The sequence below is a fragment of the Electrophorus electricus genome, chromosome 3 (assembly GCF_013358815.1).
Source record: "Electrophorus electricus isolate fEleEle1 chromosome 3, fEleEle1.pri, whole genome shotgun sequence".
Lineage (NCBI taxonomy): Eukaryota > Metazoa > Chordata > Actinopteri > Gymnotiformes > Gymnotidae > Electrophorus > Electrophorus electricus.
Genome location: NC_049537.1, coordinates 29,382,501 through 29,397,500, shown reverse-complemented (window position 1 = coordinate 29,397,500; position 15,000 = coordinate 29,382,501). Strand labels below are relative to the sequence as shown.

Below are 15,000 nucleotides of genomic sequence, written 5' to 3'. Positions count from 1 at the left end.
TGCCTAGGCATTAGGGTAAGACTGTAAACGTAAGTTTCCTGAGGATCTCATTATATGGGCAGTGGTAGCTCGACTTGAAATAGTTCAAGCTTGGCAACTCCGCAAATCACTGCCAAGTTGCCACTGTTGGACCCTTAACCCTCAAAGCATCAGTTAAATGCCATAGAATGCTAATTATTCTTGCAAACATTAAAGACAACAGTCAGCGTGTTTATCTGCAAACTATGAAAAATGCTACATTAAACAAATGAGAACCCAGTGCTGTAAATACTCTCACACCCTTAAAGCTACATCAGAGCCTGGAGAATGCGAATTTCATTCAGCAAAATGCAAACTGCCAGCAACTCTATTGAACTCTGCATGTGAGAGGGTGACATTAAAGAACTAAGATGCCGGGGGGGAGTCACTACAGGAGGTTTATATTCAGTGACAGTAACTGTATTTCTGTTAAACCTGCATCACATTCACTGCATTTCATTATGTTATGTACCAGCTCTGATCATCAGAAAGACCTGAGTGCATCCCTGCAAAGTCAAGCATCATCATCATCATCATCGCCCGCTCCACCCGCCTCCACCTCCACCACTGTCAACACCCCCCCCCCACCTCCCGAGTTGGAACCTGCTCTCTGGGCTACACGTATGTGCCTGGAGCTCACAAAAGCTCCCTTTGTCTGAAAGGAGCTTCCAGCAGTGAACGGAGAGGAAAACATCTGAGTGGTCCTGCTTTCCACTGGCAGGCTCTCACCACGCGGCTGGCACCGAGCCCTACAGAGGAGCTACTACCGCCTGTAGTCCAGCCTCCCAGAAGCGCCAGCTCAGAGCCAAACCCTGGTGCCTCGGCCAAGTGGGTCAGCAGACACCGGCTCCAGAGGGACAGACACACAAAACGGGAGGGATTTCTTTCTCATTAAGCCACTGGACCCCTTATTTCGCATTTCTGAATCCGTTTTTTCTTTTTAAAAACTCAGTGAGACAAAGACAGAAATGGGCAAGGAAGAAAAAAAAAACAACCTCCGAACCTGAAAGCTCAGAAGAGTGCAGCCATGCCAAGACCGTCGGTCCAAGGCCACAGTATTGAGATTCCACACACACAAGTGAAGAGAACAGACTCTTCAGAGAAGCGTCCACGCTCCGAGGTCTCACAGCTGGGGCATTACAGACAAGAGCAGAGAGAAGGCAGGCGAAGTGAAGGCCGCAGACAGCAGAAGGTGAACGTGGTGACTGCACGTGGTCACTGGGGGTCACTGGGGGTGGGAGGCTGCTTCCGCTACGACGCTTCTAGTGATGATCTGGTTTTTAGTTCTTAAAGCTTGTATCTTCTGGGTGAAGAAGCAGGGCTCGTGAAGGCCCAGTCCAGCAGGAGAACACAACTACCGCAAAGCCCTCCTGCACACCTCAGTGCCAACTGCATCCTCCAGACTGATTACATTTACGGCATTTAGCTGACACTTATCTAAAAACGCTTACAATTCTGACAGAGTACAACTGGAGCAATTGAGGGTTAAGGGTCTTGCTCGGGGGCCCAACAGTGGCAACTCGGCAGCGGTAGGGCTTGAACCAGCAACCTTCCGCTTACAAATCAAGTACCTTAACCACTAAGCTACTGCTAATTAGTAATGCACGGTGGTGGTGCTCTGACGACTTTGAGGAAAGGATCTGCAGAAACAACTCAACAATACTTTGAAGTCAACTTATTTATTTTCTGAAGTGGTTTTTCAAAAGGAATGCATCCGCCCACACACACAGGACTGAAGCGCACAAAGTTCTCCAATTTAAGTGGCTTTTCCTCGACTGGTAGTGGCGAAATGTGAGCTGGTGGACGAGAGGAAGAAACCTCCACTGATCGAGTGCCTTCCGAAGCAAAGCGGCGTCGACATTTACGGCTTCAAAAAAGCCTGCTGACATGAAAGGTGTCAACGCATTACATGAATAAAGGGGAAAAAAATGTAACATGCAACTTTGAATGGTGCCATATTACATATAATGTATTTGGTCTAATAAATTTGCAAACCAGGTATATCTTCGTATTGAATTTCATAGTGTGGAACTAAGGCAACGTAAAAATATGAGACTTATCATGAAATACTATAGTCATCATGCACTGCAAACACACACGAATTTTGAATGTCACAGAGGCTCGAACAGGAAATCTGTACAGTTTGTGTTCATAGGTGAACAGACAATGCACAGTAACTGGGGTAATGGCAGTGGAGGATTGTCCTGGAGCTCAGACAGCCACTGTGCTCATGCTTTGGAAACATTTGACCCACCAGCCTGCTAAGCAGTAATCATTAGCCAACAGACGGAGCGCACTAGCCGTCAAATAGAGAAATTATACTAATGTGGGAAAAAACCTGACATTAGTTTTCATGCCAAAAAACATTCATCTAGCAGACAAGCCCTGGTAGGTGAATAAAGTTACACCGATGTGTTAACAGAGAGTTGTGTTATTGTTCTTGTACTACCGGCTTTGCGCTGATGAAAGCAAAGTCTTATTGTTTTTTAAACAACCATTTCCAGAAAGCGCACGTGTGGGCAGGTATGTGAGGCCGGGGCCCCTAACAAGGCTCCTTTACCAGTCTAAGGCTGCTGAATCTGTCCATGGCTCACTCACACCACCACCCACCAACTCCTAACCCTGTAGCTCGGCACCCAACACATCCACTTGAGAACAGGCAACCCACTGGAGTCCTGATTCACCTGAAGTGCAGTCAAAGCTTGACATGACCCAGTGTGATTGGACTATCATGTCATTTTCCTGCCAGAGAATCTTTTTTTGGGGAGGGATATATATATATATATATATATATATATAAATTAAACCACTCATTGTTTAAGCTTATAATAGTACAGCGTAACATGTTCTGACGGGCCACAGATTGCTGTCTGTGTGTAAGCTTTTCAAACACATCTCTCTGCCTCCACTGTCTGACCAGTGGGGCCAGCTTCTCTGACTGGGATTGGCACACCTCGTGGAAGCCCAGTGCAGTCTGCCTTCAGATTATCATTCTGTCCAAGGGCTGACTTTACTGTTAATTGGTCTGTTGAGAAATGGAAGCACAGTGTTGTTGATTAGCTGGTTTGTGAACTTGCCACTTTTACTAGCAGTGTGTCGGCCTTGGGTCGAATTAGGCTCAAGGCGTCGCATATGACTGCACTCACACACACACACACACACACCGATATTCTTTCTCCACACACTGTTTCCAGTGATCTCACTGTCTAGGACTTGCACAACCACAGGTCCTCCTGTTTTCATCACAGACGGGAGTAGAAAAATGACCTACTGGTGCACGGCGCAGGAGAGGAGGAGTGAGCATGACCGTGCATAAGTGGTCCAGTTTCCGTCCACCCGGTTCCCGCCAGCAGAGTCACCCTTGCGCCGGCTTCGCCATTTCCAGGGAATACATTTGGCCAGTGCCATCAGTCATTTGAAATGGTGCATTTGCGCTTCTTATTGTGCAATCTTCTACTGCCTTCCATGTTTCACTGGCAAACGTGTTCTCAACCTCTGGGAGCCTGTTGGGATTTGTGCGGTGTGTGGTTAGAGAACCTATGTTTTCAGTAGTCACTATGCTTTCAGTATCACATATGGATAAGGATTTCTGTCCAGACCAGATCACGTTGCTGGATACTGTGCAGAGAGCATGCCTTCCAGGTTTGGGCGGGTCTGTCCGTCATGAGGAAATGAGCTTTTATTTAAAACATTTGCAGGATGGTCTTGTCTCCAATAAGCTGAACAAAGCCAAACTCTGTTCGTGAATCAGGAAGTCCTGAGCTGAACCAGTTTAGCTGATAGTCCGTTTCCAGACCGCGGGCTTCCTAGTCAAGATGCTCTCGCTTTGTTTGTGCAAGCGCTACAGAGGCTCAGCTGCTGTGGAAATCTCCCTCAAACTCTCAGATATTTACTGACTTGTTCATTATCAATTTATTTGTGCCTTACTTGGTATGCAAGTTGCTTCATGAAGTAAATTAATACATTTTGGGGTCTGATCTAGATGTGCTGAAGATATCAGACCGTTCAGTGGCTTCTGAGTCTGAAGCAGCACAGAGAACAATAACATGAGGTGTGTGCGTGTGTGTGAGAGAGTCGGTTTGCAGGAGTATCTTGCACGCTCTTCGGGGAACGTCCACTCACGTGTGTGCTTTGGGCTCATGATCTACTGTGGTTGGTTTCAGGAACACTGGAGCACCTTTCTCACACACACACAGCTTTAATATGGCATATTTTTAGATCTAAAATAAAAGCATCCCATATTAAAGGACAAGCTGAATTCTCATTGCCACTATGTGAATATTTTTGGAACAATTTGTACTCTAAAAGACCTCAAATGATCTACGCAAATCACCGTTTGGTGGAGCCCATGACTAACAAAGAAACTATAAGTGTGAAGGGACATGATCCAGCCAGTGACACTGCCCAAAACACCTGGGTCACACTGGCACACAGACACCGCTGAGAAAACTTTATTGATGAGAATTTTCACAACACAGCAATGGCCTTTAAGCCAAACTGCTGTTCTGAGAAGACAGCATGAATTCAACTGAACCTTCATTAAGTGCAAACAAGCAAACGTACGACAAATAAATATGACTAAGCTTGCCATGTGAAGTCCACATTATGAATATACTGGGTGGATGTACAGCAATATGTTAAAGAATTTCCTTCCGATGATAATTTCAGAATGATCTTCTTCTGTAAGGTCATTCCTAACTTGGAAATCATAAGTCACAAGCATTTGACTACAGGTATGTGACAGTGATTAGGGACATCTAAAGCCCACTGAACATACTTAAATATTATCTTCCAGCTAGTAATGTCACTGTCCAGCACTAAATAATTAGCATTAAATGGCTTTTGACCTCGGCACAGCAATTGCACTCAGGTATTAAGTGTCGTTTTCACATTTGACCAAAACATTAAATGGTATGTTTTCTATATCATAATGATACAGGCAAAAACAACAATAATTCCAATGACATATGCCAATTTCAATAGATATACCATACAATATATTAAAATCACAACGGCATACCTTTGATTAACATTTTAAAGATTGGTCTGGTTTACCTTTCACCAAATTATTTATCTTAGAAGTTTGTGCCATGATTCACCAAAAACACCCACATAGCACACATGGAGTGTAACTGGAGGGGATACTCACAGCATGCATGAAATGACTGAAATAATGGCCCTAGCATGCGCGCGCGCACACACACGTCTTCAAATACATGGAAATAAAGAACGAACCACAACCATAAATCATTAAACCCTGATTGGCTAAAACCTCCATCACTCAACCAGGATAAGATGAATAATGATGGCAAAGGGATAGGAGCAAATCTGATCCTCTCATATTAAAAGACACATTCAGGTAAATAAAATAAAAATAAAATTTGAACCTTTTGATGCAAATAAATTCCCCTCATTGGATTTCAGTCTCAGCACACAGACCACTAACAGGGAGCGCAACAAAATGTTATTTTTTTTTTAAATGTAATATTACACCTGTGGTTTGGGTATAAGGCAATTTAGTAAAGAGGCAAAGCGGAGATGTTATTACGGAAGTGCATTTAGACCGTCTGTAAGTGAAGACAGAGGACATCTGAGCGCATCATGTGAACAGATCGACAGGAAGGCAGTGAGTCAGAGTCAGCAAAGACGCGGACGTGGCTGAAGGCTGAGGGGTATCGACACACGCACTCCTCAGATCCAGCATGATCCCATTTCAATGTTTTAAGTGAAAATGAAATTAATAGAGAAAAATATCAAGTCCTTGGGCAAATCTCTTATAATCAACTCGTCAGAACTAAACTAAGCTAAAAGTCTAAACAACAGACACCTGATGGGCATTATACATGGCATTAAACAGAATAAGTCTCACTTTGAAGACTTTCCAAAGAGGCAAATAGAATTATCAAATGATGCAGTTTTTAAACTCTGATGCACCATTTTGAACGGTCATTTCCCACCCATTTTAGATACTACTGAAATTGCTCAACCCTTAAAGGACACGGCTGCAGTTTAACAGAACTCTTCCCATTCTGAGCAGCTCCACACACGCACGAGCAAACAATCGAACAATTAACTTAGCCGAAACGCTACCTGGGAGAGGCCTAGCAATTCTCTCTACCGGTAAAGTCTGTCAGTAATGATGCGGCTCGCAGACTTTAATAAAAAAAACATTTTAAAAAGCAACCAACCTGTGTGGGTTTTTGTTCCACCTGAATACATACACAGAACCAACGCTGAGAGTAGGCTACATGCAAACTTGACACTGCAGTACTGTGAATGACAGCGACGCCAGCTAGCCTTACACCCACCTTTAAAAACAGTAGTTGCCCTTAAGTCTGTAGATGTAGCTTCAAAATCTCCACCCGAAAGAGAAAACAAAAACAAAAAACTCAAAAGAATTGTTCACAGGTCATAAAATGACTCTCTGGTGTATGTGGAGAAGCAGATGGATGCAGGCAGGCTCGGGTGGACACACGCAGAGGACCGCAGGCCTGCAGAAGGGCTCGTCCTAGTGACCCACACCCCCGCAGAGAAGCCCAGAGTTCCGGGCCAACTCATCTCCAGTCTTCCTCTGAAGACGCCCAGGCAGAAGACTAGAAATACGGCCTCTGTTGACTCCAGTTTCATCTGCCAATGGAGGCAGGAAATTTAGGATGCGGATGGAAAGAAATCAGGCGTTGTTGCCCTGCTGGCAGTGCTGTGGGAGAAGGGCTCTGATAACCAGATGTGGAGACCGGAGTTCAGAGAAAACTAGCAGACAGGGCAGGAGACAAAGATACAGTTTATCCTGAACCGCCAACTTAGAAAAAGCCAAACTTTGTTCTACAATAAACACTAAAACACTCATTTACAGAAAGTGACTAGGGTAATTGCTTACCCAGAGTAGTCTGTCTCAACTGCCAATACTAGCATGACACAGGGACACATCATAGCAAAGACTACCGACATTCACATTACCATTAATACACAGATATAGTTATTAGTTGACAATGTTTGCATGTAGCTACATTGTGTAGTGCCAACATACCAAAACTATTATCCTTGAACATAGTACAGAGTGCCTCTCACATTGTTGTCAAGGAAATTAATTACAAAAATATATATTTACTTATTCAGCATCTCATTCTAATTCAATAGTGAATTATATGGAACGAACATAGATGCATGGCGGAGAGTAACCAGTATGTGGGTACAGTGAACTTTATGGAACTAAGCAGAATTGAGTGACATTTCAGAAGATCACTGTACCATTTGACTATTAGTGGGAGGCTTGAGATGTTTGTCTTTGAAGGTTCAGACTTTTCAGGGGCACCCATGAGACCCAGAAGTGTGTCCACCAAAGTGGCCCTTTAACAGATCTTCAAAGTGAACCAGGCTCTAACTGTTCAGGTGGTCAAATGAAACCTCCCCGAGGTACGTAAAGCCAATAAGCACACGGCGACGCCGCTTCAGAGGAGCATCACCACAAGGTGCAGCAAAGAGAAAGATGAGACTATGTCCGAGACAATAACAATGTGAGGATCAACCTTCTGCATGCTGTAACATTACATCTCAGTCTCAACATAGTCACCAGAGTAAAAAAATTTTATCTTTAGGAATAAATGAGGTCTTAAGTATCAAATCCAGATCAGGTCATGGTTTACTTCCTTGATAATGTTTGTGTGTGAAGCGTCATTCTCTGCACTGCATATTTACTGATTTTCGAGGGTATTCCATCTGAACTGTACATGGCTAGTTCACTGACTAGCAGGGTTTTTGGTTTTTTTTGCATGGTCTGTTTATCTACCGTGGGTTTCTTAGTGGAATACATGAAATGAGTATTGCACTCGGAGTTCACTTCAGACAAGGAGTAATCTATGAAACCAGCCCCAGTGTTATTCAGTTCATCCAAGTCCACACTCACACGTTTAAAAAAACATACCCAAGCCTGAAGGATTTCAAACAGGAACTAATACCCTGGTTGCAAGGTATTGCAGGACAGTTTCTTGGAGTCAAAGCTATAAAAGAACAGAAAATAAAAAAGATGTGTGACAACAGAATGGGGGGGAATTTCTTTTGCTAAGAAAGAAATGAAAACTAAAAATTCAACTCCATGTCCATTAATTCACATTTTTTTACTGATACAGACAATATTTGTAATAATATAATAATGTTATAATATTTCCCCTTCCAAGTACTATTTTCATCCGCAATATTGCAGATGGCCCTTTGCCCAGAGGGTTTCATTTCATTCTATGCATCTGATGTCCTAGACTAATTAATAATTATTTTTGTTTCACTGCTATAGACCTTCCACTCACTCTGCCTGTTAATAGATTACCGGCTGCTGAAACAGGCTCCAGTGAGATGCTATGGCTCGTGGCTCAGAAGCATCATCTAGCAGCCACCAGTCACCGTGGAGACTGCTGAGAAAACTGTTTTTTCAGTTTCAGTTTTTCAGTTCTAAATCAAACCATGAGATCACAAACATGATTATCCATGACGCACTTCCGTGACATATTCCGAGAATCCAGCAATTTAACAACACAGACTGGTCTTTTGTGGGAATTACACTGTTGACACTAAACTGGGTAAAAGGGGCAGCCTTGTTGGTTCTTCACCAAAGTAAATATTGTTCTAGATCTAGTACTCTATTCACCAATCAGTCTCTCCCTCCTATAAGCCATTGATAAGTAGTGGAGTTTTACAAGTTAATGGCATTTTGTTGTTAAAACCTCCCCAGTGTGACTCAGAGTGCCCTGTGGAACACACACGCACATGGAGGCAGAGGAAAACGCTTTTCTAGACACACGGACTTCATTTGGCCTCATCTGGAGTCAACACATCATCTGTTTGTGCTGCACACAACCACTGTTTGTATGTGTGAGTGAGAGAGAGGTCATGTATGCATGCAAGTGCCTCATAAACTCCCTCCCACCACTGTACATGCGCATTAATGTTTCCATTGTGTGAGGTTTGCAGTTTTGGGATGTTGATAACAGGCAACCATGGCGGGAGAGCCATGAGTGTGCTCTGGCACTGCTCATACAACAGACCTGCTTCCTGCCCCTTCAGTACTGAAGATGCCGTTTGCTCAACGAACACCTTCACTTTGGTCACATACCCTACACACATACCCACATACATACATACATATACACACACACACACACACACACACACATACACTGGCACGCTGCCGACGGCTCATTTAGTGCATTCAGAGTGCAGTCGCTTTGACCTTGCCCTATTCAAACACAGCCTTTTATTGAGTACGACAGGATCGTCTCTATCAGCATCCACACGCTCGCCCCGTAGACAGCCACGGAGGCCAACTGTCTTTACAGAGAGCAAAGCCAGAGTGTTTTTAGTTAAATTCAGCATCAGACATAATACACACAACAATATGAATTTGTTTCAAATGTAAAAAAAAAAGAAAAAAAAAAAAAAGATGCTTCCCATACAAATACAGACACTCCCATGGCACATAAAAGTGGTGAGAGAATTGGAGGGAGCCATCAAAAGTCAACATCAAAAATTAGGTGGACTGAAATCGATCAGGCAAAAGAAGGACTTTATCACTTCAGAGGGTGTTATGAACCGCGACAGGGCTGATGTCACGTCCCGTTAAGATCTCTGCCCCAAGGAGAACAGTAACAGACTAGCAGAGGAACACCTCCAGACACACAACACACATCCTAACCTTTAAAGCTAGTATGAAGAAAAGCCTGTGGAGTTCATAGTCTCTTTTCAGTTTCTTTAGGAAAGCCATTCAACACCAGCAGGTGAGCAGACCGGACGCAGAAGAATGACCTCAGGTCTACTTTGCATGGTTAATCTTGAACTCTGAAACGAGAGCTATAAACTTCGATAATCGGTCCGATTAATCACAGTTGCATGCGTGTGAAACGCCGTAAATAGGACATAAACAAGCGATAACAGCAACTGGATGGGCATTTTATGGCTATGGTATGTGCGGGAGCCCAATCACAATGGCAAAGCAGCACAAAGTTAAAGCATTTTTAAAAAGCATGAATATATCCGTGATCTCTCCCCCTGGATGCGCGGGAGATGTCACGACTGTTGCTCATGTTCAGAGGCTGTTTAAGGTATGCCAGATGAGCGCTAAACGTTATGGTGACATACTCCATCCTAATGACCAAGTGTGCGCCGTACCGCTTCCTACGAGGACACCGGACTCGTTTCCCACTGGGCTGCGGGAGTTTTCAGCAACACGATAAAGCCAATTGCGAACGTAGCTAAACGTAGCTAAGATAGATTATCATCTCCGCCTGGTAGATCTGGGCCGATTCTGAACCAACCTCTACAGGTTGCCCTGGCGGAACCAAAGCAAAAATGGTCGGGGTAAATTGGGTTTGTACCCCACCACCACCACCACCACCACCACCACGGCGCCCCCCGGGGAGTGCTAAAGTCCCTTTACGAAAGCTTTCGATCGCACTATGAACATCGACCGAAGAAAATCAAAAACGAATACCAATGACTTGTGCACAAACTCGCAGCCCACTGCGCCATCGGAGTACGCAACCAAACGTTTAACGTGACCTAGAAGCTCAAGGCGGACAAACGCGCAGGCGAAACCTAATGCGCGCTTCGGCGGTCTGCACGGGGGTCACTGCGCGCTCCCATAGCTATATATAGCAGCAAAGTTTACAACGTGAACCAACAAAGACACACCAGGAGCGTTACATATGCAATCTGGCCCAAACCCGGCGGTCGTGTGGGCTCTTAATCGGTTCGGTTCGCTCGCTCGCTGCAAACCTTTGGCGGCGCAACACCGCACAGTCCCCGGTCTCAGCAGGCACGGTGAGAAATGTGGGTCAGCAGGCCTCCGGATCCTTCACCAGCACGCAAGAGGTTGAAAACAGCGCCGTGTTGCTTTTTCTTTCTCTCTCTCTCTCCCTCCCTCCATACTAAAACAAACAGCGCTGCCGCCCGTGTGCTTGGGCGTCTTTCAAAAAAAATCCTGATCGTGCAGGAAAAAACCCCAAAGCGCGGCACTTACCCTCTGTGTTCGCCGTCCGCGGGGATCTCTCGCTCCTTGTTTTGGTTGAGATGGCTGCGCTGGATATACTGGAGGTACTGGAGTTAGAAAAACAGCAGGGCCTACCTCGGGCTCCCCGCGCGCATGCGCGACAGAGACCGCAGCCCGCACAATCTGGCAACACTGCGCTGCGCAAAACTAAATTATATTAAATTATACTAAACGATATTCAGACCTCCAAACACAGCGTCGCTGACCGCATACAAGCTTTCATTAGCCAATGACAAATAAAAAAAGAAACTAATATTTTGCTATGGCAATAAATATGTAATAATGAACCACAAATGGATTTTTAACAGCAAAACGATCGGGTTTTCTTTTTATGCGTGTTGCTGCTGGAAGTTAGTTGCAACCGCGAATACTAAAATCGCCCCACATTTATGTTGTAAAAAAAAAGTCATAATGTAATCTATTTAGTAGCCTGTTTCGTAAACAGCTCTGACGAACAGTTAACAATACAAGCTTTCTGCTTTATTTCGTGCGACTGTTCACTCCGCGTTGCACAAGCGCTCCCAGTCTTTGGCACTCATACGCCACTCATACGCCACTCAGTCGTTTGGCTGAATGCCAATTAGGTCAAACATGCAAGTCCACCAACCTTGGTGGTGACTGGGCGCGCAAAATGATTTGGGGCGGGGTGATGTTAATGACATTTGACTCGACCAATAAGCGCGTTGTGCGTGTGTATTTCTTTTTTTTCTGAAAGGCGGGGCATGTGTTGAATTTGTTAAAACAATCGGATTCTAGAGGCACACATTTCATTGACTACTCAGATCAAATCTAGTTTTACAACCGTTGTAAAATAATTGTATATATGTTCTTTTCACATATAAAAAAAAAACCTTAGGAAAGGCAACTAAACAGACGCAGTCGCAGGCTATACGCGTGTTATCTAAATCCAAAAAAAGTGGTTGTGGCTGGTATTGCAGGGAGCCCCTTAATATGAGGACGCAAGCAGTTTTATCACAGAGACCTAGTGACATCTACTGGCCACACAGGGTTATAACACCCTTTTATATTATGGCGCCTGCGGGGGAAAAAAACTCGAAGTTACTATTTGGAAATAAATGCTTTTTTAATTATACTTCAAATAAAGCCAAATAAAATTAAGCTAATGTTTAAAACTGGAAAAGTTATTCAGAAGGACATACACAAAAGGGTAACACATTTTTTAAAACACTAACTTAATAAAAAGAGAACATGACTCAAAGAACAGAACACATGCACAAACAATCTGCAGCATACAGCACAATGAACATTAATTTTTGAACTAGTAAATGTGAGCGGAGCGGTGCACGGCTTCCCGGAGACATCCCCTTGCACCGTAGGCATGCGGCCCAGGTCCGAGGCGGATGGACCGTAACGGACTGTCCTCTCGTTGACTGTGCAAATCTTGCCCTAGTATTAATAGAGACGGCATTGCATAATCAGCCGGCATCCGTAATTGTGTGTTCTTCATAAAAATGTCAACTTCGCATGTCACAACCCATTTAGAATCTATTAACCGCCAACCTTTTCATGGATATATAATATTACTTGGGCACATATTCTTAAAATAGACCCATAAAAATGATCTATGTTAGTGAGCCCATAGACGTATGGTAATAGTAATTTTGAGTTTCGTGAGTCGAGTGAAAAGTCCGTGCTCCTTGCGTTTCGAGTCACATTACTGTGATTATTACATTATTCTGCCCGCTGCTCGTTGGGTTACCGAAGTGTCGAGGCACCTACGCGGGAAAGCGCTTTGGGAAAGTCACCGCTACTGTCAGAGCGTTTCTTTTATACTCTGCTCCTTCTCTTACACTCCAGAGTTCACGGACAGCTCTTTTCATTATGGTTTACCCATAAAGTTTAACACTTTCTAGCACAAACACACACATCCACACGCACGTGTGTTGTATATCCTGCGGTGTGTGTTATGCCCCACTTCGTGAGTCTGTTAGAACCATCGGTATAGTGAAGAAAGGCAGCTGGTTACGGAGCAGTCTCACTGAGCGATTTAAGAACTGTGGCAGTTCTTTTTGTTTTCTCCATTTGCATGATACAAAAACTACAAATGAATTTTAAGAGTAGGCATGCATACGAACAACACACGAAGATGGAAACTCGTGCACTGTCTTCTCTGAAAAACCTGAGTACGAATCAGAAGTATGGGTAGGGTTTTTATTTATCTTCCTGAGAGAGAGAGAGAGAGAGAGAGAGAGAGAGAGAGAGAGAGAGAGAGAGAGAGAGAGAGAGAGAGAGAGAGAGAGAGAGAGAAGAAACGCTGCAATTTAGAGCACTACAGAGCTGAGAACCAGTCCACTCAGTCCACTGGTTCCGAGACTCTCCCTTCTTCAAACCGGTCATAACACACACCACAACAGCATGTCCAACAGCACCATATAAAAACACACCAACCAGCCCATCACTAACAGTAAGAACAGTTATTTAGCACACTGGGAGAAATAAATCCAAACCTGAAGTAAACTGAAATGCCTTCATAGAGTAAAAAGAGAGGACAAACTGTAGCTGTGTCTCCTGAGTGTCAGAGATCCAAAGCAGAGACAGATCCTGACCAAGTTCTGGCTCAGTGACCACAGTCTGGCCCTAGAGACAGGTAGCTATAGAGTCCTGGCTGCCCAGAGAGAGAAGAGTGTGTCCTCACTGCGAGAGCCAAGAGGTGGAGACAGAGGTGCATTATCTCCTTCACTGCCAAGAAGTCATAGCTGTACGAGAACATTTCACAGATTTAAAAAGCTGATCCCAAGTTATGAAACAATCACAGAACTGGAAAAACTAGCGACTATTCTGTGAGATGGAGACACAGATGCAAACGCTGCACAGTGTGTGTCGGAGTGTCATCGCCTGAGAGATGGTGGCTAAGGTTACACACCTCAAACGTATCTCACCGTGTGCAATATTTGCAGTCAAACTCACTGCTGTCATCTTTCTTTTTTAAGTTTGTATGAATAAGCCCATACAAAAGTATATGTATACATTTAGTTATTATCTCTATTTGCATTTGTTGTCACTCATTTTTAAATGACTGCTGCTCTCATTGGCTTTTTCTTTCCCCAGTTTTCTTTTAATTGTTGAAATGCTTTGGCAATATTGTTCTCATTACAGTCATGCCAATGACGCCACTCTGAATCTTGAATCTTGAGGAAGACAGAGAGAGTGAGAGAGAAAGAAAGACGTCTTAGTGTAGCGTTTTAAGACCATCAGCTTGTTTCCTTAATATGAATATGTACTCAGAGCACAGAGAGGTTTGTAGCTGGTTATTTCAAATCAGACTAGAACAATGAGAGAACATTTCATAAATGCTTTTAATTCAAAAGACACAGCAGGGTTGCACAAGCAAAACCTTTGGGCCAAAAAAGACTTGATTTGGAGTCTCTATTTACATTCAGCGTCACTATACACAACAGAGGGGTGGTTAACAGGTACACCCAGACATGGTGGCGGTGTGTAGGAGTCTCTGGTTCTTAAGCAGGTCTAAACAGCTCCACAGCACCAGGACTACACAAGAATACAGAAACACAAATGCTAAGCTCAGTGAGAAATACTGATTCCATTTGGGTAAATATTGAAACACTGTTTGTTTGTTTGTGTGCTTGGTTGTTTGTAGACACACTATTGACTGTGAGGTTGTTTGGTGGAATTTAATACCTTTTTTTTTGCTCTTTATACATATTCTGATGACCGTCTTCCATTTCGTGGCTGGAGAGAGAAGTAATATGTAGCTTCAGCTTTTCTCAAACATTTAAAAGATAAACTATAACATGCAGTTTCCAAAAACAATTCAAACTCTGAATTTAAGACATAGATAGATAGATAGATAGATAGATAGATAGATAGATAGATAGATAGATAGATAGATAGATAGATAGATAGATAGATAGATAGATAGATAGATAGATAGATAGATAGATAGATAGATAGATAGATAGATAAAA

At 43.6% G+C, this 15,000-nt stretch overlaps 2 protein-coding genes across 5 annotated transcripts in view; both read right to left on the bottom strand.

The window, feature by feature from the left end:
• Positions 1 to 11,136, bottom strand: part of clocka (clock circadian regulator a) — a 34,812-nt gene extending 23,676 nt beyond the window's left edge. Inside the window, exon 1 of the mRNA XM_027024450.2 lies at positions 11,024 to 11,136. The gene's annotated coding sequence lies outside the window, so the exon portion shown is untranslated. The remainder of the gene's footprint in view (positions 1 to 11,023) is intronic.
• A 3,216-nt stretch (positions 11,137 to 14,352) lies between these two features.
• Positions 14,353 to 15,000, bottom strand: part of nmu (neuromedin U) — a 7,957-nt gene continuing 7,309 nt past the window's right edge. For all 4 annotated transcript variants that reach the window (XM_027024445.2, XM_027024447.2, XM_027024446.2 and 1 more), the window contains 2 exons: positions 14,714 to 14,764; positions 14,353 to 14,563 (listed from right to left, as the gene is read on the bottom strand). In XM_027024445.2, coding sequence (XP_026880246.2) covers positions 14,729 to 14,764 — 36 coding nt within the window. In that variant the 3' untranslated portion in view covers positions 14,353 to 14,563; positions 14,714 to 14,728. The remainder of the gene's footprint in view (positions 14,564 to 14,713; positions 14,765 to 15,000) is intronic.